General features: G+C 42.7%; 1 protein-coding gene across 1 annotated transcript in view; it reads right to left on the bottom strand.

Moving 5' to 3' along the window:
- Positions 1 to 21531: 21531 nt before the first annotated feature.
- Positions 21532 to 24273, bottom strand: part of HHAT (hedgehog acyltransferase) — a 568477-nt gene continuing 565735 nt past the window's right edge. Inside the window, exon 12 of the mRNA XM_077485722.1 lies at positions 21532 to 21826. Within this exon, the coding sequence (XP_077341848.1) occupies positions 21696 to 21826 (131 nt within the window). The 3' untranslated portion in view covers positions 21532 to 21695. The remainder of the gene's footprint in view (positions 21827 to 24273) is intronic.

The following is a 24273-nucleotide window of genomic DNA, read 5'->3' as shown; positions in this document are numbered from 1 at the left end:
CCCAAAAAAACTCAAAAATGTCATCTTCCCAAACTGGGTGTGTTATTTCTTGGTGCAGGACATACTGTTATACCTAAAACATGTGGATCCTATTAGCCTATATCCTGGACATTAGACTCTAAGCTCCTTCAGAGACAGAGAGTGATGTGAATGATTCTATGAACTCTATAAAACAGTGAGAAATATGTGTTGGATATAAGAAAAATGTTTGAGGTTTTTGTCCACATGGAATGTAAGAAACGTATTGATTCTTCTAACGAGCAAACCAGTTTCCTGTGCACTTGAAGGAAATCTCCCTTAGTAAATTTAAGTATCTTGATTACTAAATGCAATTACATACATGAATAATTATTTCTAATGGGATTTACTTGTTAATGTACTTGGAAAGTCCCAAAGAAGCACACCCAAGCCCAGAGAAATCCTATAAAATGTTTACAGATACCGATTTAATAACTATCACATTCAGCATAAAGACCCCATAGAAGTATAAAGAAAATGCATTTATAATTATAATTTCTATTGGGGATGACTTGTCTCTAAAGAAATTAACCAAATCATTCAGCTAAATTATTCATAAAGCAAGAAATGACTATTACCAATGAGTACGACTATTAGGAGCGAAATAGCATCTCAAAGAATATATGTTTGGAACATAAAAATGTGTGAAGATCATGAGGAACATCCATCCCTGGTTTCTATGTTTTATTGACCAGATATATGATGGACACGTGCTAATGATCTGAAAATGTAATGATATTTTGGTCTCTAAACACATACAGTGGTGTGAAAAAGTGTTTGCCCCCTTCCTCATTTCCTGTTCCTTTGCATGTTTGTCACACTTAAGTGTTTCGGAACATCAAACCAATTTAAACAATAGTCAAGGACAACACAAGTAAACACAAAATGCAATTTGTAAATGAAGGTGTTTATTATTAAAGGTGAAAAAAAATCCAAACCATCATGGCCCTATGTGAAAAAGTGATTGCCCCCCTTGTTAAAACATACTATAACTGTGGTTGTCCACACCTGAGTTCAATTTCTATAGCCACACCCAGGCCTGATTATTGCCACACCTGTTCACAATCAAGGCATCACTTAAATAGGAGCTGCTTGACACAGTAAGGTCCACCAGAAGATCCTTAAAAGCTACACATCATGCCGAGACCCAAAGAAATTCAGGAACAATTGAGAAAGAAAGTAATTGAGATCTATCAGTCTGGAAAGGGTTATAAAGCCATTTCCAAAGCTTTGGGAATCCAGCGAACCACAGTGAGAGCCATTATCCACAAATGGCGAAGACATGGAACAGTGGTGAACCTTCCCAGGAGTGGCCGGCCGCCCAAAATTACCCCAAGAGTGCAGCGACGACTCATCCAAGAGGTCACAAAAGACCCCACAACAATGTCCAAGGAACTGCAGGCCTCACTTGCCTCAGTTAAGGTCAGCGTTCATGCCTCCACCATCAGGAAAAGACTGGGCAAAAATGGCCTGCATGGCAGAGTTCCAAGGAGAAAACCACTGCTGAGCAAAAAGAACATCAAAGCTCGTCTCAATTTCTCCACAACACATCTTGATGATCCCCAAGACTTTTGGGACAACATTCTGTGGACCGATGAGACAAAAGTGGAACTCTTTGGAAGGTGTGTGTCCAAGTATATCTGGCGTAGAAGGAACACTGCATTTCATAAAAAGAACATTATACCAACAGTAAAATATGGTGGTGGTACTGTGATGGTCTGGGGCTGTTTTGCTGCTTCGGGACCTGGAAGACTTGCCGTGATAAAAGGAACTATGATTTCTGCTGTCTACCAAGAGATCCTGAAGGAGAATGTCCGACCATCTGTTCGTGTACTCAAGCTGAAACGAACTTGGGTTCTGCAGCAGGACAATGATCCTAAACACACCAGCAAGCCCACCACCGAATGGCTGAAGAAAAACAAAATGAAGACTTTGGAGTGGCCTAGCCAAAGTCCTGACCTGAATCCTATTGAGATGTTGTGGTATGACCTTAAAAAGGCCGTTCATGCTCGAAAACCCTCTAATGTAACTGAATTAGGACAATTCTGCAAAGATGAGTGGGCCAAAATTCCTCCAGGATGCTGTAAAAGCCTCATTGCACGTTATCACAAACGCTTGGTTGCAGTTGTTGCTGCTAAGGGTGGCCCAACCAGTTATTGGGTTTAGGGGGCAATCACTTTTTCACACAGGGCCATGATGGTTTGGATTTTTTTTCACCTTTAATAATAAACACCTTCATTTACAAATTGCATTTTGTGTTTACTTGTGTTGTCCTTGACTATTGTTTAAATTGGTTTGATGTTCCGAAACACTTAAGTGTGACAAACATGCAAAGGAACAGGAAATGAGGAAGGGGCAAACACTTTTTCACACCACTGTATCTTACATGCATAGATTAAATGTCATGCAAACCAGCCTTCCAACTGCCTCTTTTAGAAAACTAAAGACTCCACAATGGAAAAATTCCACGAAACCATTTACCTTTTTCTTTCTCAACCAGGGAAGTCTACTGAGGTCTGTATGACCTTGGGGTATTCTCAGTACTTGATTCTGACCATAGAGGGCTTAAAAAACGGAAAATTGTATCCTCACCTTTCCGTAATTTTCCTTTCCTGACACATCTTCATGGCAGCACACACTGGGTTGTAACTCCGCCCCCAAAACCTGACAGGATTGGTTAACCATAAATTTGAAGGGGAGACACCCAGCTGCATTCTCTTTTATTCATCCTCACCTGACAGATTGGAGTGAACAAGGTTTCTCCTATTTACAAGATCAAGGAAAAAGCCTCTTACCGCACTCGCCCCAGCAGGTTCAAGCCTCTCCTGCTTGGAAGTCCCTCCTGTACAGTCTCTAAAGGAGCTTCTATGGAGGGAACACCCGTTCTGGTGGTTTCAGGAGGCGTCTGGATATCTGGCACAGTAAACTTTAAAAAAGCTTCATAATTTTGCAGTGGTCTCCTCTCTTATCCTGCCTGTCCTTTTTCTCTTTCCATTTAGTGTTGTTCCCCTGTTTAGGGGATTGCTGGTCCTTGTTTTCCACCACCTGTGGAGCCGTCATGGTCGCTGTACACCCTGTTGCATTCTCTGTATATATCAAAATGGTTTGGGATTTTGTGTGCTGCCATGAAGATGCGTCAGGAAAGGAAAATTACAGAAAGGTGAGTATACAATTTTCCATTTTCCTGATGCCTTCATGGCAGCACACACTGGGAAATAACTCACCAGTCGGGTGGGTGCAAGAAAATAATATTTATTCCTTATAATGCAGAAGACTTGGCTCTAACAACGGAACTACCGAAGTCTGCCATAGCCAAGTGAGCAGAGTCCACTCTATAGTGAGAAATGAAAGTGTGTCTGGAGGACCAAGTCGCTGCCTTGCAAATCGTCTCCGGTGAGACCCTGTAATATGCTGCCCAGGAGGTAGCCACTGCCCTGGTTGAGTGAGCCCTGATGCCTTCAGGAATTGCCAGATGGCGAATGGAGTATGCCTTCTTAATGGATTTGACTAACCAGGAGGCGATAGTATGTGAAGTAGCAGCTTGACCTCGTCTGTTTCCATGAGGAATGACCATGGGGGAATCCGTCTTGCTGAAAGGCGTTGTAGCCGCAAGGTAACTAATGATGGTTGTTTTAACATCCAGCGGATGAGGTTTGCCTTGATCATTAGTAGAGGATGGTAAAACAATGTCTTGGTTGTAATGGAAGGAAGTTGCTACCTTTGGGATGAAGTGGTCCGAAGGTCTCAGTACCACTCTATCAGGAAACAAAACAAAGTAAGGTTCCGATGCCATCAGTGGTTGGATCTCACATACTCTCTTTGCTGATGTAATTGCGATGACAAAAGACAGTTTCAGAGTTAGATCCCACAGGGATGATGGGAAAACTGGTTTCTTGGGAGGTTTGATCTTCAGACAGGCTCTCGGGAATTGGATTACCAGAGGGTGTAATGCCCATCTAGTGCCTGTTTTAGCAAACAAAGCGGATACTTGTACCTTTAGGGTACTTGAACTTAAGCCTTTGTTAACTCCTGACTGGAGGCTCTGGGGAAACGGGATTCCATCCCTTTTGCTGTGCCATAGGAAAACATTTACTACAAATTCTTGTATAGGTGGTGTTGATGGTAGTTTTCCTGGCTTGCATCAAGGTTGATATTACTTCCTGAGAACTTGTCTTGTTCCCTTAACCTAGCACTTTCAACTTCCAGGCCGTCAGATGCAACTTCTCCAGAGCTGGGTGTAGGAATTGGCCTTGAGATAGCATATCCGGGGTTACCGGAAGTGGAATTGGAGGCTGAAGGCTGAGTTGCAATAGGGTCGTGAACCACGGTCTTCTCGGCCAAAGTGGGATTACAGCGATTACTGTAGCTGAAGATCTCCGGATCCTGGACAGGTTGGAGGGAATATGTACCCCAAGTTGAAGTCCCATGGGTGAATTAGACAATCTATTCCCTCGGCTGATGGGAACGACGCTCTTGACAGGAACCTCCGACACTTGGCATTCGCAGGTGTGGCTGCCAAGTCGACTTCTGGCATTCCCCAAGTCTTCGTAAGAAGGGAAAAGGCCTGGAGGTTCAAGGACCATTCGTTGTTCAAGAGTGTCTCTCAATTCAGATATCTGGCTAACATGTTCTGTGCTGCCGGGACATATACTGCCCTTAAGTCTGTTAGGTGAGCCTGTGCCCATTCCAAGATAGGACGGACTTCCTTCATCAGCCTGTGACTCTTGGTACCCCCCTGCTTCTGGATATAGGACACTGCTACACTGTTGTCCATCCGGATAAGCACATTCTTCCCTCTCAAGACTGGTGTAAATGCCATGAGAGCCTGGAAAGCTGCCCTGAGTTCTAGTATATTCGATACTACACCCTGGGCCTGAAACTGCCATCGGCCCTGAGCTGCTTGATCTTGAAAGTGGGCTCTCCAACCGCTCTGACAGGCATCCGAAATGACTACTTCTGGGTCTGGTGGAACTATCGGTCTGTATCTTGTGAGGTTGTTCGGGTGTGTCCACCACCATACCGATTGCTTCACCGATCTGGAAATGGTCTGATGCATCGATACTTCATCCTACTGATTTGGAAATGAGTTTTGTAGGACTCTTATGTGCCATTGTGACCACTGCATCATGGGTAGAGTTGCAGACATGGACCCTAGCACGCTCAAACAGGCTCTGGCTGGTAGATGCCTTGCTGACAATAATTTCCGCATCTTCTGTATTAGAGGCTGAACTCTCTCTTGGGGGAGTTGTACCCAGTTCAATTTGGTATTCAGATCCGCTCCTAGAAATACCATATTTTTTGTGAGTTGCAAACTGCTCTTCTTCCAGTTGACTAGCCAACCCAAGTCTTGGAGAGTCGTGAGTAGAATTCTCAGATGACAGAGCAGAGTTTCCTGATTTTCCACTAAAAGTAGGATATCATCCAAATAATGGTGAATTCAAAGTCCCTTTTCTCTGAGGAACGCAACCAAGGGTAGCAGGACCTTGGTGAATGTCCTGGGAGCCAAAGAGATGCCGAATGGGAGGCACTGGAATTGCAAGTGACATTGGTTGATGGCAAATCTGAGAAACTTCCAAAAGGCGGGATGAATCGGGATATGTAGATAAGCGTAGATAAGCGTCTGACAAATCTACTGATAGCATCCAGTCGCTCAGGTTAACTGCCAGAAGTATGGACTGGTGGCTTTCCATACAGGCCGCAAGTCTCCTATCTTCTTCTTTACCAAAAATAAAGGGGAGTAGAAACCTCTTCCCTTTTGATATGATGGAACTTATAGACTTGCTTTTTGCTTCGATTCTGCTACATATTTTATTAGTAACCTCCTTTTGTTTAGCGAGGATGGCAGTCTGGTTGATTGGAAGTGATTTCCTGGGGTTCTGCCTATAAACTTCCATTTGTGTCCAAATTTGATTGTGGATAGTGTCCACAGATCCTTTACATGACTTGACCAGATCTGTACGAAGTTTTTGAGCCTGGCGTCCACCTGTGCCGAGTAGGCAGGCGAATCCTCAAAGGGACTTCTGTTGCTCTCCTGCCGGGGTAGTCTTGGACTTCTGCATCCTCAGGAAGGAAGGCCTTGAATTTTTCCAGTCCCTTCTAAATTCTATACCGGGACAGTAGGATTTAGATTCCCTGTATTTATCGGGACGGTTGCATCTATAGAACGGACCCTTTTGGACCTTGGGTCTCCTGTCAGAGGGAATTAATCCTGACTTCCCTCCTGTTACCTTGGAGATGGCAGAGCCTAATTTAGACCCGAACAGGTTTGAGCGATCGTATGGGATTCTGCACCAACTCGTTTTGGATGCAGTATCAGCCATCCATGGTTTCAGCCATAAGGCCCTTCTTGCTGTGACTGAGGCTAGCATTGATCTTGCTGAAGACCTTATAATATCGACTGAGGCTTCCGCCACAAAGTCGCCTGCCAACTTAATTTCCTGAAGAGAGGAGGAGATTATCTTTCCTAATTCTGTGCCGTTTTGAAGGTCTTTCTCCATCCTGGTTGCCCATCCTGAGATGGCTTTAGCTACTGCCGCCGTGGTAATTGCTGGCATACAAGCGCCCCCGGCCGTGGAATATGCCTTCTTCAATTCTAGATCCATTTTCCGATCAAGAACGTCCCGAAAGGAAACTGTGTCCTCGATTGGCAGAGTTACATGCCGGGCAAGACGCATCAAGGAGGAGTCGACGACGGGAGCGTTAATCAATGAATTGACTTTAGACTCTTTCAAGGGGTACATCTTTGCCAGCCTGTTGGTGAGACTGGACTGCTTATCGGATATTTCCCATTCATCTTTAATTAGATCTTCCAGTTCACCTATAAAAGGGAAGTATTCTGGATCCTTTTTTAAATTTGGAAAATATTTTTGAACCTTTTGCGGTTCCACTTTATCTTCTTCCCAGCCGATCGCTTCCTTAACTGATTTTGCAAAAGGTTCAACTAGGGAAAAATCTAAGCCTGCGGACATCTCCTGATCCTCATCTCCGGAGGAGGATTCTGACACTTGGGTGCGATGAAAGTCTGCCGATGATGTGCTAGGAGCAGGCCTATCCGTTAGCGGTGCCGTTGTCTCCAGTATGGATTCCCGTAGAGATTCTCTTCTGAGCTCCGTAGCCACCCTTGCATCTGATTCCTTTTCCTTGGTTGGTTCATTGAAGCATGAGCGGCAGGCTAGTTTATCTGGCAAGGCCGGCGCGCCGCATACCCAGCAAGCGTTTGCTGCAGGACGGGTGTGGCGGCTCTGGCGGTGTGATGAAGGTGACCGTCTGCGGTGTGACAGACTATGACGGGAGCGGCTGTGGCGTGAGCGGCTATGTCTCCGGTGGCAGGAGGAAGATCTTGAGCGCCTTCTGCGGGACCTCCTACTTGAAGTATGACTCGATCTTCCATGCCTGGAACTTGTGGCTCTTGACCTGGTAGGGCTGCCAAAATGCAGCGTTAGTGGTCCAGCTCTCTTTTTTCTTCCCTTGTACAGTGGCAATGATGGCTGCACAGGTGGTGAAACAACAAGGACCAGCAATCCCCTAAGCAGGGGAAAAACACTAAATGGAAAGAGAAAAAGGACAGACAGGATAAGAGAGGAGACCACTGCAAAATTATGAAGCTTTTTTAAAGCTTACTGTGCCAGATATCCAGACGCCCCCTGAGACCACCAGAACGGGGGTTCCCTCCATAGAAGCTCCTTTAGACACTGTACAGGAGGGACTTCCAAACAGGAGAGGCTTGAACCTGCTGGGGCGAGTGTGGTAAGAGGCTTTTTGCTTGATCTTGTAAATCAGGGGTGCCCAACCTTTTAAAAAGTGTGAGGGCCACTTAAGTGACTTAGTAACCAGCCGCGATCCATAATGAGCAGAGCAGGTGGATGACAGTTCCATGTCCACCCTGCATATGCAGAGCGAACACGGACATGGCTCACTCTACTCTATGGGCCTTTCAATCTGATCTGCCATGATGGAATGGGACGAATCCCCCTTCTGTTTTTTTTTTAGTGGACCGGATTGGAGGTAGGTGGGTGTATACGGCCACAAGTCCGTTTACATCTGTGGCTCAATAGAGGTGAATGGAGGGTCTGATTGGGTTGGACCGATCACGCCAAAGAGGCCTAATGCTGCTTTCACACTGACGTGCTGTGGTTTACCTGTACTGCAAGTGTAGTGCAGTACACCTGTGGCTTTCCTGTGGGTTAGCTGCACTTTGCCTTAGACTTCTATTATATCCTGCATGTGTGAGGCACTTTCTGAAAGCACACCACACCTGCAGGTAATAACAGAAGTCTATGGCTCAGTGCAGGTATTAACAGAAGTCTATGGCTCAGTGCAGGTAACCCACAGGTGTTCTGCGCTGCACCTGTGGATCAGTTTGAAAGCAGCCCAGTAACCACTGCAGAAGAGATATGCCCATATATACACTGATTTTAGTAATAAACTTACCTTAAACAGACTTCCATTCAGGTATCGCCGGCTGTTGATGTCCCAGGCAGAGTGCATTTGGTATCACTCCGCCTGTGACAGGAGGCGGCGCTATACAGGAACCATTGGTTTATGCAGCTCTGCAGCCACTTGCTTTCTCTACTGCAGGTTTCATTAACAATACTGATGCTCTGGGATGGTGGGTCGGCAACCAATAATCTGGGTTTGCCAATCAACCATCCCAGAGCAGGAGGTCGCGGGCCACATCAGAGGGCTCCACTGGTTGGGCACCCCTGTTGTAAATAGAAGAAACCTTGTTCACCCCCAATCTGTCAGGTGAGGATAAAAAAAAGAGAATGCAGTGGGGTGTCTCCCCTTCAAATTTATAGCTAACCAATCCTGTCAGGTTGTGGGGGGCGGAGTCACAACCCAGTGCGTGCTGCCATGAAGGCGTCAGGAAATAGAAGTACGCCTCCTGTGTCAAGCCTCATAGTTCTATATCTGCTGTGTGATATCATCTAAGGCAGTGGTTCTCAACCTCAGTCCTCAAGTAACCCCAACAGGCCATGTTTGCAGGTTTTCCATTATTTTGCACAGGTGCTTTAAATCTGAGTCAATGGCTTGGTATCTTGGACAGCTATTTTAGCTAAGAGAAATTCCAAAAACATGGCCAGTTGTGGGTACTTGAGGATTGAGGTTGAGAACCACTGCTCTGAGGCACTGTGCCTCTAAATGCTAATATTACAAGGATTTGAAGTGAGGTCCCTACTGTACTGCTCACTGTTCTTGCTGGAGAGGAAGCTGTACCTTACCTGGGGATCTGCAGCGCAATGGATCTCCCTACATCTGCTTCATTCATATTTGTACTTGGGCTTTCCAAACTTGTCCTGATGCTTCTTAACCGCTTCCCGGCGCACGATGATGTATGTCAGCAGAACGGGCAGGTAAATTGGTGTACAGGTACATCCATTTAAAAATCGCCCCGTGCTATTGCGTGTGCGCCGGTCGGGACCCCCGTGAGTCTGACTGTGGGTCCCGTGGACTCGATCCCCGCGGGGAAACCCGCAATCGTCTCACGTGGAGGGAGAACTGTTTACATCGGCATCTCCCTAATCTGCCTAGCAACAAGTGACATTGATCTCTGCTCCCTGTGATTGGAGCAGAGATCAGTGTTCTGTAAATCACAGCCATGCCCCCCCCCCCAGTTATAAACACGCCCTTGAACCCCTACACTGCCACCTCCTGGTTAACCCCTTCACTGCCAGTGTCATTTACACAGGAATCAGTGCATTTGTATAGCACTGATTGATGTATAAATGACAATGGTCCCAAAAATGTGTCAAAAATGTCCGATGTGTCTGCCATAATGTCGCAGGCACAATAAAAATCGCTTATCGCTGTCATTACTAGTAAAAAAAAATTATTAATAAAAATGCCATAAAACTATCCCCTATTTTGTAAACCCTATAAATTTTGCACCAAACAATCAATAATCACTTATTGCCTAAACTGAGAAAAAAAATGTTTTACATATTTTTTGGGGATATTTATTAAAGCAAAAAGTAAAAAATAATGTTTTTTTTTTATTTTTGCTCTTTTTTAGGTTATAGCGCAAAAAATAAAAAACGCAGGTGATCAAATACCACCAAAAAAAGCTCTATTTGTGGGAAAAAAAGAACGTCAACTTTGTTTTGGAGCCACGTTGCACGACCGCGCAATTGTCAGTTAAATCGTTGCAGTGCAGAATCACAAAAAGTGCTCTGGTCTTAAGCCAGCAAAATGGTTCGGGGCTTAAGTGGTTAACTCACACGCTATCTGTCTAGAGTTCACCAGTCATCAGGGGGGCAGCTCTGACATGAAGCAAATCCCCATCTCTTCCAAGATGGTCGTTCCCACAAAGGGACACAGTGCAGATGGTAAGTGAGTAATGGGGAAAGATCAGCTGCAGGGAGCCCGCAGGCAATACAGTTGACTAGTCCTATACCTTCTGCTTAGCGTTTTTGGACATGGCTGCCATAATACAGGTCCAGGCCTCGTATTTTTTTGTGTGTTTTCAGTTTTGCAGAAAGACACTACAGTCCATTTAACCTGGTTTTCTATGGGTCACATTTACATCTATGCATTCTATGGAAAGGGCCAGGGATATACAGGGTTGTATTTTTGGTTTTAAAGACTTCGATGGATCAAAAACGCTAAATGCACCTGGAATATGCAAACTGCAACCTGCATAGGTGTGAACCAGGCCTAACTCAACTCCCATTGAAATGTTGCATGTGAGCTGATGAGTAACCATTTCTTAAAACATTTTGATATACAGCCTCCTAATGTTTATATGTATAAGGAGGACAGAGAAGCATCAGCTAATAATTTTTTTAAAAATAAAATTAACCAAGAATAACCATAGGCTAGTAGATACAGTACCTACCCAAGAACAATGGTTAGGGAGATACAGTGCCTTGCGAAAGTATTCGGCCCCCTTGAACTTTTCAACCTTTAGCCACATTTCAGGCTTCAGACATAAAGATATAAAATGTTTATTTTTTGTGAAGAATCACCAACAAGTGGGACACAATTGTGAAGTGGAACGAAATCTATTAGATTTTTGAAACTTTTTTAACTACAAAAAAAATGAAAAGTGGGGCGTGCAAAATTATTCGGCCCCCTTGCGTTAATACTTTGTAGAGCCACCTTTTGCTGCGATTACAGCTGCAAGTCGCTTGGGGTATGTCTCTATTAGTTTTGCACATCGAGAGACTGAAATTCTTGCCCATTCTTCCTTGCAAAACAGCTCGAGCTCAGTGAGGTTGGATGGACAGCGTTTGTGAACAGCAGTTTTCAGCAGAATGGTCCTGTATTTGGCTGCATCCATCTTCCCCTCAATTTTAACCATCTTCCCTATCCCTGTTGAAGAAAGGCAGGCCCAAACCATGATGCTGCCACCACCATGTTTGACAGTGGGGATGGTGTGTTGAGGGTGATGAGCTGTGTTGCTTTTACGCCAAACATATCATTTTGCATTGTGGGCAAAAAGTTCGATTTTAGTTTCATCTGACCAGAGCACCTTCTTCCACATGTTTGGTGTGTCTCCCAGGTGGCTTGTGGCAAACTTTAGACAAGACTTTTTATGGATATCTTTGAGAAATGGCTTTCTTCTTGCCACTCTTCCATAAAGGCCAGATCTGTGCAGTGTACGACTGATTGTTGTCCTATGGACAGACTCTCCCACCTCAGCTGTAGTTCTCTGCAGTTCATCCAGAGTGATCATGGGCCTCTTGGCTGCATCTCTGATCAGTCTTGTCCTTGTCTGAGCTGAAAGTTTAGAGGGACGGCCAGGTCTTGGTAGATTTGCAGTGGTCTGATACTCCTTCCATTTCAAAATGATTGCTTGCACAGTGCTCCTTGGGATGTTTAAAGCTTGGGAAATCTTTTTGTATTTAAATCCGGCTTTAAACTTCTCCACAACAGTATTACGGACCTGCCTGGTGTGTTCCTTGGTCTTCATGATGCTCTCTGCGCTTTCAACAGAACCCTGAGACTATCACAGAGCAGGTGCATTTATACAGAGACTTGATTACACACAGGTGGATTCTATTTATCACCATTAGTCATTTAGAACAACATTGGATCATTCAGAGATCCTCGCTGAACTTCTGGAGTGAGTTTGCTGCACTGAAAGTAAAGGGGCCGAATAATTTTGCACACACCACTTTTCAGTTTTTTATTTGCTAAAAAAGTTTAAAATATCCAATCGATTTCGTTCCACTTCACAATTGTGTCCCACTTGTTGGTGATTCTTCACAAAAAATTAAAATTTTATATCTTTATGTTTGAAGCCTGAAATGTGGCAAAAGGTTGAAAAGTTCAAGGGGGCCAAATACTTTCGCAAGGCACTGTATTCTTGGAGGGAATCATTTGAGAGCAGGGGGTGTTGTGATACTGATGGTGAAAGTGGCACTCATGCAGTCATTTTTTTCTTCATGCTTCTACATAGAAGAGTGAAGCACCAGGCACATTTGCAAATGGATTTTCTAGCAAGTTGGAAAATTTCCCAGTGTGATAACAAGAGCCTCTATCCACCATAATCATGTCCTTCGGCTCACTTCACTAAGCTATAGTTATCATTATTCAACATACTGTAATTATTTTATAGCAATGAGTGCCAATGAGGGCTGCAATATAATGATCTTATTGTTTAAAGTGAGGGGCCATTGAAATACATGGAAAACACTGTGCATGCATTTTTAGTGCAGAAACTAGCACTTGTGCAGAAAAAAAAGCACACAGAGCTGCATCTGGTGTGAACTAGTGTGAACTAGCACTTAAAGTCAAATACATTTTTTTTTTAAATTTGAATAGCGTGGTGAAGGGTTAGAACCCATGTCAGGTTTTTATTGTATGTATACCTGCGGGGAAGATTTACTCTCTCTTTTTGCTTTGTTGATCTAGAAGGATGAGCTAAGGTTTGGGCCAAGCTCAGTTCCCCTGAACCCACAGGAAACTGTTGCATGATAGCAGGCTGCCCACCCAATCAGCTGTGGTTGGAATTCTTTGGCCTGCAGCTGCACATAACGTGGTGACCTTGATTAGCTAATATGGCCATATTTGTATAATGACATTGTCCCAATATGGCCATGTGACTTAGTAGGTCACCAACATCCCACCTCTTTATTATGTGTGGTTATGGGGTGAGGAATTCCTCCCCCTAACTCCTTCTGCTCCCACTGGATTGGCTGTTCAGCGTCTCAGCATTGTGGGACTCGAGAAAGTCAGGTGTTGCCTTCCCGGGTGTCTGATTTTCCTGGAGACCTCCGTGTACAGCTGGGAGTGCCGTGCGCGCTGCTATGCTGAGCCAGGGAGATTTGTGTACGCATTTACATCTGGGAGGGGAGTCCGATGACGTCACACCTCTGCCTCCCAAGCTCCGGGCCATCAACACTCCCACGGATCAGAGATGTTCGGCTGTCCATAACGGGAAGACAGAATGACATACAAAGGTGGAAACAATGCAATTTACTTGCTTATGGTACAGACAGCAATGATATGTTAGTCTTTCCTATTTGTGGCAACTGATGTTTACAACCACTTTACCCACTTGCTTACTGGGAACTTAAATCCCCTCCTTTACAGACCAATTTTCAGCGCTGATGCACTTTGAATGACAACTGCGCGGGCATGCTACACTGTACCCAAATTATATTAAATTTTTTTTGTTAAAAAAATGAAAAAAAAAGACTTACAATTTTGAAAAAAAATACAAAACAGTTGTATATTTTGTTATAAAATTTTGAAAACAGTTAATTTTTCTACTTCACTGATGTGCGCTGATGAGGCTGCACTGATAGGCACTGATAAGGTGGTCACTGAGAGGTGGCACTGAAGGGAATTGAAAGGTGGTACTGAAACATGGCAGTGATGGGCACAGATGGGTGGCAGTGGACAGTGATGGGCACTGGTGACACTGATGAGGCATTGATTGGCACCACTGGTGGGCATTGATAAGTGACACTGATACACAGTGGTAGGCACTGATATGCATTTTGTGGGCACAGGCAGGTGGCACTGGTTGGCACAGTTGAGGCGGCTGTGCCACTTCCTGTTTGGGACTGATGCTGATCTTCTGTTTACATCACGTGATCAGCTGTCATTGGCTGACAGATGATTGCGTGGTAAGGGGCTCACAGCACTCGCCCAGCAGGGGGCGTGCAAAGTGGGGAGAACTTCTATTGACGGCCTCCCGGAAATGTAGGTCTGTGCTGTAGCCGCTATTCGGCTATAGCGCAGATGGGAACAGGTTAAACAGAGGCAGCTATGTGCTTAGCCTCAGCAACAATTAAAAATACAAGAGATCAGGCTCGCCACCTAGGAATGTCTAAGATATGCAAGTCTTTCACAGTAACCCAACTGTTGGAAAAAAAGCAATCGCCTCTGGGTGATCTATGTACATTGCAGGGATTTTAACAAACATTGTATCAGATTCCTACTTTTTACTATTCTGATGAAATAGCTGTTTGTATCACCATGTCCTTTCCAGAATACTTCTGAATGGGAGTGTCTGGTTCATCATAATCAGCTAGTGCACTTTCAGTGTACTAATGAGAAAACCTGCAGTGTCTGTATTCCTGGAAGTATTTTACCCAATGGGGAGTATCTTCCCAAAACTTAAAGTGTTTGTTACCCCAACACTTCATATTTCTGATCTGTGTCTGCTGTACCATGTACTTGTATGAGAAAGTAGCCTGTTCTCTTCCTATTGCTTTCTTTATGTGAAATCCTTGGTGTTTCTGCTAGTCCCCTTGCTTTCCTATTAAAAACTGACCACACTAAGCAGAAGAGCACATTGTGGTCAGTTTTCTAGGTATGCTGGGAACTCATTGTACTTTCCTCCATTGATCAGATGTGTCCTAACATGCCCCCGCTGCACAGCCAATCATTGAGAAGATCAGTGTACTGTTGCTTTTCCTCCCCCCCCCCCCCCCCAGCCCTTCTGCAGCTAAGAACAGAGGGAATGTGATCACTTCTAAAAAAAAAATAAAAAAATGTTTTGCCTTTTCGTTTCTATTTTAAACTGAATGGGCTGTTTTACAAGGTGACCATTTACAATCAGTTTAAATTTCTATTGCAAGGGATGCCTACAATTTGACGTTTGAGAAAATCAGTGAGCCAATCACAGAAGCAGAAAATGCTATTTGTGGGTGTGATACTGCATTGAATTTTACAGAAAATTACAGCAGCTGCAGATTGAAAAGGAATGGAATTTTTAATAGCATTAAAATACAACATGGATGTGTAGCAATTGTATAGGCTATATTCAGTTTTTTTTTATTTGCTATATTTTTCGATAAGAATTCAGTTACCTATTCAAAGTTTGAGCTTTTTTGTGTTTGGAGTTTTGCTTTAAGTGAATCTAAAACTAGACACACAGTGAAATCTTAACCCTAGCCAGAGGATGTAAATACTGGCAGAACAGTTACATTTGCCTATCAATGCACCCTTGGCTGCTCACTGGGAGGTGGGCACACTGCAAAACTCATGTATGAAAAAAATTCAATTATACAGCGGAGGTTATGAAAGCATGCAGCTCACAATTCACATCAATTATTCATCTCCACCACAGAAACCACTGTGCTATTTGTTTGCTTCCACTTGTCTTCATATTTAGATTTTGAAAGTATTTGGACAGCAATAACATTTGATGCAGGAGTCGGTTACTGATGGATTACTGTATTTTGTAAAAGAAATTGTGCTTTGTTTTCTAAAAAGGTTCAGATTAGTGTACTCTGTGTACATTGTCAATCAAAGCTCACTTGGGGCTACGGGCTACAAAAGAGGCGGCATATAACCTTACAAAGGATGTCCCACTTCAGAGGGGGTGGGTCTTAGTCGCAGTCTAAAATGGCAAAAGTTCTACATTTAAAGTCTGAAAAATATTGGCACACAGACATGCAACTCTTTGAACCTTTGAAATTGAATGACCCAGTCAAGACCTATTGCTATGGTTGGCCTTAGGGACGCTCCCAAGTCTGGTAAACGATTTTCAAAAGTGACCTACAGTACCGTGCAAACGTTTCAGACAGGTATGAAAAAATGCTGTAGATTAAGGCCCCTTTCACACGGACGATCCGTTCAGGTCCGCCTGTCAGTTTTTCAGGCGGACCTGAATGGATGCTCCATAGAGGTCTATGGAGCGTCGGATGTCATTGGTGACATGTCCGCTGACATCCAACCCGCTCCGATCCAAAAAAGTGTGACGGAGGAAAAAGCTATTTTTCCATCCGTCATCGGATTGGATCGGGTGACGATGGACACTGCGGTCCGTTGTCACCCGATCTCCCATAGGGGAGAGCGGCGCTGTGACAGGTCCGTCCCTGCGCAGTGTGCAGAGTCAGACCTGTCATCTTCCTGCTCATCGCTCCGGCGATCCCCGCTGAGCAAGCGGATATCCACGGGGCAGATCAGCACTGATCCGCCCCGTGTGAAAGGACCCTTAGAATGTTTTCAGAAATAGAACTGTTAATAGTTTTTATTCTGAATTATTTAAAATGGAAAGTAAATGAACAGAAGAAAAATCAAAATCAAATCAATATTTGGTGTGATCACCCTTTTCCAGCATGAATTCTTCTAGGTAGACTTGCACACAGTTTTTTGAAGAAACTGGGCAGGTAGGTTGTTTCAAACATCTTGGAGAACTAATCACAGATCTCCTGTGGATGTTAGCTGCTTCAAATCCTTCTGTTTCTTCATGTAATCCCAGACAGACACCATGATGTTGAGATCAAGGCTCTGTGGGGTCCAAACCATCACTTCCAGGACTATTGTTTTTCTTTACACAGAGGATAGTTCCTAATGACATTGGCTTAGTGCAGGGGTAGGCAACCTTGGCCCTCCAGCTGTTTTGAAACTACAAGTCCCATGAGACATTGAAAGACCCTGACAATCACAGGCATGACTCCTAGAGGCAAAGACATGATGGGATTTGTAGTTTCACCATAGCTGGTGTGCCGAGGTTGCCTTCCCCTGGTATAGTGTAAAGAAGAACAAGTTCCTTCAAAAACTGTGCGCAAGTGTACCTAACTGATGCTGTTTTAGACGCAAAGTGCGGTCACACCAAATATTGATGAAAATATACTATTAACACTTTCTAAAAGAATTCTTAATTTACAGCATTTTTTTACACCTGCCTTAAACTTTTGCAGAGTACTGTATTCTCGGGTTGACATATCTCCATCCATTTCATCATATAGTGACAGTTTTCTATATGACCGGACTACATACTGCCATTACTACTGGTTGCCACAACAAATGTGCCTTGTGTTGTTTCCTATGTTCTGTAGTTCTTGTATTGGGGCATGATAAAACCTAAAAGTAAAGAACACGTAAAAAGTCGAAAATATTTTAAACCCTTGAGATCCCAAAAACTTTTTTGGGGGGTATGTGCTTCTAGCGGTCATCTTCTTTTGGTGACCATCCAAATTTTTCCTTTGTGTGCCGCTGTCACTCCAGGTTGATAAATAAGGAAGAACTTATCTTACATGCAACAGATAGAAAAGTCTCATTCCTTGCTTCTGATCGGCTGACTGTATGGCAAGTTTCCTTCCTGTAATGACAGTGACTCAAGGTTCACAGTTAATAACATTCTACAATGAAAGGGTATTTGCTGGCAGGCATGGCCTCCTGAAGACCCAATGCCCACATGTTCGGACTTTCCGACAACAAAACCGTAGATTTTTGTTTGAAGGTTGTTGACTCCAACTTGTCTTGCATATATGCGATCACACAAATGTTGGCCAACAATTACAAACGTGGGAACATACAAGACGTACGAGCCAATAAAAAGGAAGTTCAATAGTCATGTGATATCTCCATTATGGATTCTAGTTTTACAAGACTTGATTCCGAGCATGCGTGAACTTTTGTACGACTGACTTGTGTACACGCGATCGGAAAGTCTGACAACAACGTTTTGTTGGCAAAAAATTTGAGAACCTGCTAGCCAGTCGATCTGAAAGTCCGACAACAAATGTTCGATGGAGCATACACACAGTCAGACTTTCAGCCAACAAGCTCACATCCAACATTTGCCGTCCGAAAGTCCGATCATGTGTACGCGGAATTAGTATATTACTCAACAGGCAACAGTAAAATAAATTTATTTGTTAAATTTTTACTTAACTTCAGCATGGAGTCTTCCTATAAATACATGGCATGCTGCAGGCTTTCCAAAGCTTTCTGGAGTTGCTGGAAAAAACAACTTAAAATGTCAGTAGCACTAAGTGAAAGTATAATAAAAAGCCGTTATTATGACAAGTACCGTACATACTGCTAGAGTACAGCTATCTTGTAAGCTGTTAAATTGTTGGCATTTAACAATCCTTTTCATATGTATTTTATTTCTGGGACATTATCAGCTAATTACAAGGCCACCGTTTTTAGAGGCTGCCCCGTTATCAAATTTATAGTTATTGCAACAAGCAGGCGTAAGTGTTTTTAAATGTCACAAATGTAGTTGTGATATGATCATCTGTTTTGTTTTTCATAGGCGAGTCTCAAATGTTTTCCTTACATCTAACTGGAAATGGAATTTTTCTAAAAAGTATTAAAAGAACAGACTGCCTTAAAAGAACATTTTTACAGGCTGGCAGGGGTCAATTTACCTATTTGAAGACAGGGGTTTGCGTTTTGTTTTTTACTGGAGTGCCTGATGACGCAATTTGACTCGTAGAGGCTGCTGGGAAATTTATTACATCACTCCCTGCTGAACAAGAGCGAGGTCTTAGACGCACGCTAACAGAGGAAAAAATAGGCTACACACATGGCGATACTTTCAGCCCATTTGTGCCGCTAGACAGGATTGGTGCCGGCCTATGGGCACATAAATGTGAGTCTAATAGTCCCTTTTAAACGTTTTATCTGAATAAACAGTAAAAACATATTGCGCAATGATTGCCGTTTAGATTTTTTACGAGAACTGGTAGAACAGGATACATCTATTGCACCGTCTTATTGGGAAAAGTGCAGAGTGATCCCAGAGCGGAGTGGTTATCCCATTAATGAACCAAAGGAGTAGTTTTAACTTACTTCTGGTAAGTGGCCAGCCTATATGGTGGTGGTGTCACACTTATTGATGAAATCAGCTGCACGGAGTCACGGATGAGGGATACATTTTTCAGGAACACGTTGATTCAAACTGGAGAGATGCACAGGGATTTGTTAACCACTTACTGGCCGCCCGCCGCAGTTTTACGGTGGCTGTTTGAAAGAGGATATCGTTGTTATGGCAGCAGCTAGCTGCTATAACCCTGGTAACTCCTTCTTCAGAGGGTGGTCCGCTACAAGATAAAAGTGGTCTCTGCGGCGGATTCGCCGCAAGATCACTATTATTGGTGGCGGGAGAAGCCCCCCCTACCGCCGCGATCTGGTGCCCTCCGCCGCTTACCAGAGCTGTCGGCAGCGGCGATCATGTCCTGTCTTCTGTCAGGTATGGAGAAGAGTGAGGGGAATATGGCCCCCACCCGTCTCCATACAATTGCTGGATGGAAGCGACATCCAAATGTCACTTCTACACACAGCTCTTAAAGGGCATTTTTTTAATGATTTTTTTTAAATTACAATTTTTTTATTTTTATTGCATTTTAGTCTAAATATGAGATCTGAGGACTTTTTGACCTCAGATCTCATATTTAAAGAGGTCCTGTCATGCTTTTTTCTATTACAAAGGATGTTTACATTCCTTGTAATAGGAATAAAAGTGACATTTTTTTTTCTTTTTAAACAGTGTAAAAATAAAAAATAAAAGGTAAAATAAATAATAAAAAAATGTTTTAAATGCGCCTCGTCCTGTCGAGCTCGCGAGCAGAAGCAAACGTATACGTGAGTAGCGCTCGCATATGAAAATGGTGTTCAAACCACACATGTGAGGTATTGCCACGATCGGTAGAGCGAGAGCAATAATTCTAGTCCTAGACTTCCTCTGTAACTTAAAACATGCAAGCTGTAGAATTTTTTAAACAACGCCTATGGAGATTTTTAAGGGTAAAAGTTTGTCGCCATTCCACAAGCGGGCGCAATTTTGAAGCATGACATGTTGGGTATGAATTTACAAACATTATCTTTCAAAATATAAAAAAAATTGGGCTCATTTTATTGTCTTATTTTTTTATTCAAAAAAATTATTTTTTTCCAAAAAAAGTGCGCTTGTAAGACTACTGCACAAATACGGTGTGATGGAAAGTATTGCAACGACCGCCATTTTGTTCTCTAGGGTGTTAGAAAAAAAATGTATAATGTGTTTGGAAGTTCTAAGTAATTTTCTAGCAAAAAAAAAATGTTTTTAACTTTAAGCAACAAATCTCAGAAAGGGGCTTGGTCCTTAAAGCGGTAGTAAACCCGCTATTTTTTTAAAAAAATGTTTACACCTGCAAAGCAAAAGGCATAATGAGCTAGTATGCACCGCATACTAGCTCATTATGAAATACTTACCTTAGAACGAGGCCCCGACATCTGGCCTGATCCACGCCGCGGGAGCCGACATGCTCCCTCTGCATTTCTTCCGGGTATCGCGGCTCCGGCGCTGTGAGTGGCCGGAGCCGCGATATCGTCACTCACGCGCATGCGCGCGGGAGATTTCATTCCGGCCGGCCGGCCACTGCCGGATTTTCAGGCCGAGAATCCCCTTGTGCGCATGCGCCGCTGCAGTCAGCGGCGCATACCGAGGGGAATATCTCCTAAACCGTACAGGTTTAGGAGATATTTTTTTTACCTACAGGTAAGCCTTATTATAGGCTTTCCTGTAGGTAAGAGTAACAAAAATGAGTATACAACCACTTTAAGTGGTTAAAGTTTTCAAAGCTCCAAAGTTTGCAAGGATCTTACTAAAAGTGTTTATAAATCTAAAATAGTATTCTTACTAAAGTGGACCTATTAGTCATGCCACAATATACAGCATTTTTTCACCTATCATCGTGCATGGTTACATAGGGTGAATGTACAAGCTTGTACTCATGTAGAAGGGAGGGAGGAACTTAGCAGACACCCCTGGAGCTAAATTTTAAGCTGGGAAAGAACTTAATGATTTATTCTAGGTATACATTCATGAAACCATCGTTAAACTGCTAGTACAAGTACCTGTATCTGCCAATTCAGTAGGCTCTATGTGATTGCACAGTGTTGTTGATCAAACACTGGAAGCTTGCTGATAGCACTAGAGAGCTGAGTGAGCAAGCAATGACCTCCTCAGTGTGGTAAGTGTCCTTTATTGGCATGTGGATCCTTGACTAAGCTGTACTGCCTAAATGAAGTGAAGGTCAGTGGTTGTTCTGTTTCACAAGAGTATTAAGATCACAAGACTGGCTGAGTTTGGAGTTAAGACATACAGCAGAAAGTTCATATATATGTACTTCAACTGTGTAAAATTGCTTTTTACTTATGTTCATCTTAATTGAATTCTTACATCAGAATTTTAAAAGCTGCGGCTCCTCACCATTATCCAGAATTCAAGTCTCGTTATAACCTGCCAGCAAATGTAAGGTAACTGGCTCAACACAAAGCCACAATCAGTTGTTCAGCAACATTCATTATAACTGGAAGCAGAAAAGCAGGAAACACTGATCACTAAAATAGTTTTATTACGAAAAAAATCTGCAGAAATATAAAAACTGGAAATAGAATACTGATACACATTCTTATGATGTCCATCTGAGATCCTCCTCAATGTTCAGAGGTGGCTTTTTTTTGGCTCGGTTTCTTCTAAATTTGTTAATTTCTCTTCATCTTTATGACTTCCCCCGTGCACAAAGTGGAAATTTGTACTTGTATTTGGGAAATATGTACAGGCTCCATTCAATTCCAACTTGGGCAAAGCAGTAGAGACAGCTAAGAACTATGAGAGGAACCCATGGCCAGCCTAAAGACAAAATAGAGAAGAAATTACAGTAATGCTGATGTTAAACATTGCTGTGTTTAAACAGCTGTGCACACAGGCCTATTTAGTAAGTAACATAAGGACTGACAAGCAATATACTAATTCACCAGCGCAGTGTCCAGTTACTCAACACTGTGGAATTTTTGTTTGTTCTATGTATTGCTCTACCCATGTGCACCATTCCCTCTGGTAGTGCAGTGCAAATGAAGATGGGGAGAGGGTCTGGAGAAGCGTTAGTGCACTACTCTTTTGATCTTAGGAGATCATCAGAAATCATTCAACAAATTGAAGGCCACTTGATTGCAATTAATTACAGAACTTTTCATATCCTGGGGTATGATCTGATCTGAGCATCCGCCAAGTTTGCAATGCAAGGACCAATAACCAGGATCCAATATGTCTCTGAGGGTTTTCATTTACCCAGTTGGTGAATGGTACAGCTAATAGAAGTTAGGCTGGCACTTACAGGTAATTTGACAGAACTGACACCAGCAACAGCATTATTAGGATTAAATCTAGATATATACCCACATTGCTATAGAACAATAGTATCACATATCCTGATAGTAGAGAGACTTACCATTGGCGATATGTGGAAATCCACAGAAGCTCCTAACTTGTCAAATGTCATTATAAAATTAAACACCCAGGCCCAATACGAATTGATGTTAGCATTCAAATATTTCTCTACCACTATCTTCAAAAAAAAAAAAAAAATGGCACGTTTGGATAAACAAATCAAATTGCTTAACCACTTGACCACTGGGCACTTGAACACCATTAATAACCAGACCAATTTTCAGCTTTCAGTGCTCTCACACTTTGAATGACAATTACTCAGTCATGCAACACTGGACCTATATGAAATTTGTGTCCTTTTTTTCACACAAATAGAGCTTTCTTTTGGTGGTATTTAATCACTGCTGAGTTTTTTATTTTTTGTGCTATAAAAGAAAAAAGACTGTAAAAAAATGAATTTTTCTTCGTTTCTGTTATAAAATTTAGCAGATTAGTATTTTTTCTTCATGAATTTTGGCCAAAATTTATACTACTACATATCTTTGGTAAAAATAAGTACAAATTGGTGGATATTATTTGATTTTTGTGAAAGTTATAGAGTCCACAAGCTATGGTGCCAATATCTGAAAATTGATCACACCCGAAGGACTGACGGCCTATCTAATTTCTTGAGACCCTAACATGCCAGAAAAGTACAAATACCCCCCAAATGACCCCTTTTGGAAAGAAGACATTCCAAGGTATTTAGTAAGAGGCATGGTGAGGTTTTTGAAGTTGACATTTTTTCCTACAATTCTTTGCAAAATCAAGATTTTTTTTCCTTTTTTTTTTCACAAAATTGTCATATTATGACACATTATAACACATTCTGCTATTACTCCCGAGTATGGTGATACCACATGTGTGAGCCACATACAGAGGCCCAACATGCAGGGAGCACCATCAGGCGTTCTGGAGCATCCAGGACAATTCTGACATTTCTCTCCTACATGTAAAAATCATAATTTATTTGCTAGAAAATTACATAGAACCCCAAAACATTATATATGTTTTTTTAGCAAAGACCCTAGAGAATACAATGGTGGTCATTGCAACGTTATCACGCACGGTATTTGCCCAATTTTAACAGTAAGTTAGCCCAATGTTTTTGCATAATGTGAAAGATGAAGTTACAACAAGTAAATAGATACCTAACATGTCACCCTTCAAAATTGCACACGCTCGTGGAATGGCGCCAAACGTCGCTACTTAAAAATCCCCATAGGCGACGCTTTAAATTTTTTTTTACTGGTTACATGTTTTGAGTTACAGAGGAGGTCTAGGGCCAAAATAATTGCTCTCGCTCTAACGTTCGCAGCGATACCTCACATGTGTGGTTTGAACATCGTTTTCATATGTGGGCGGGACTTACGTATGCGTTCGCTTCTGCATGCGAGCACATGGGGACAGGGGCGCTTTAAATTTTTTCTTTTATTGTTCATTTTACTTTATTTATTTTAGTTTGAAATTTTTTTCCCCAAAAATAAATTTTTTGATTACTTTTATTCCTATTACAAGGAATGTAAACATCCCTTGTAATAGGAATATGGGATGACAGGTCCTCTTTACAGTGAGATATGGGGTCAATAAGACCCCACATCTCACCTCTAGGCTGGGAAGCCTGAAATAAATAAAAAAAAATAAAAAAAATGGCAGGGTATTGCAGAGTATTGGCAGGGTATGGCAGAGTATTGGGTATGGCAGAGTATTGACAGGGTATGGCAGAGTATTGGCAGTGTATGGCAGAGTATTGTCAGGGTATTGCAGAGTATTGTCAGGGTTTTGCAGAGTATTGGCAGGGTATTGCAGAGTATTGGCAGCGTATGGCAGAGTATTGCAGAGTATTGGCAGGGTATGGCAGAGTATTGGCA

The sequence above is a fragment of the Lithobates pipiens genome, unplaced genomic scaffold (genome assembly GCF_037356315.1).
Source record: "Lithobates pipiens isolate NorthernLeopardFrog02 unplaced genomic scaffold, aLitPip1_a1.2 Scaffold_18, whole genome shotgun sequence".
Lineage (NCBI taxonomy): Eukaryota > Metazoa > Chordata > Amphibia > Anura > Ranidae > Lithobates > Lithobates pipiens.
The sequence above is the reverse complement of the archived record's forward strand: the minus strand, read 5'-3'. Positions and strand labels throughout refer to the sequence as shown.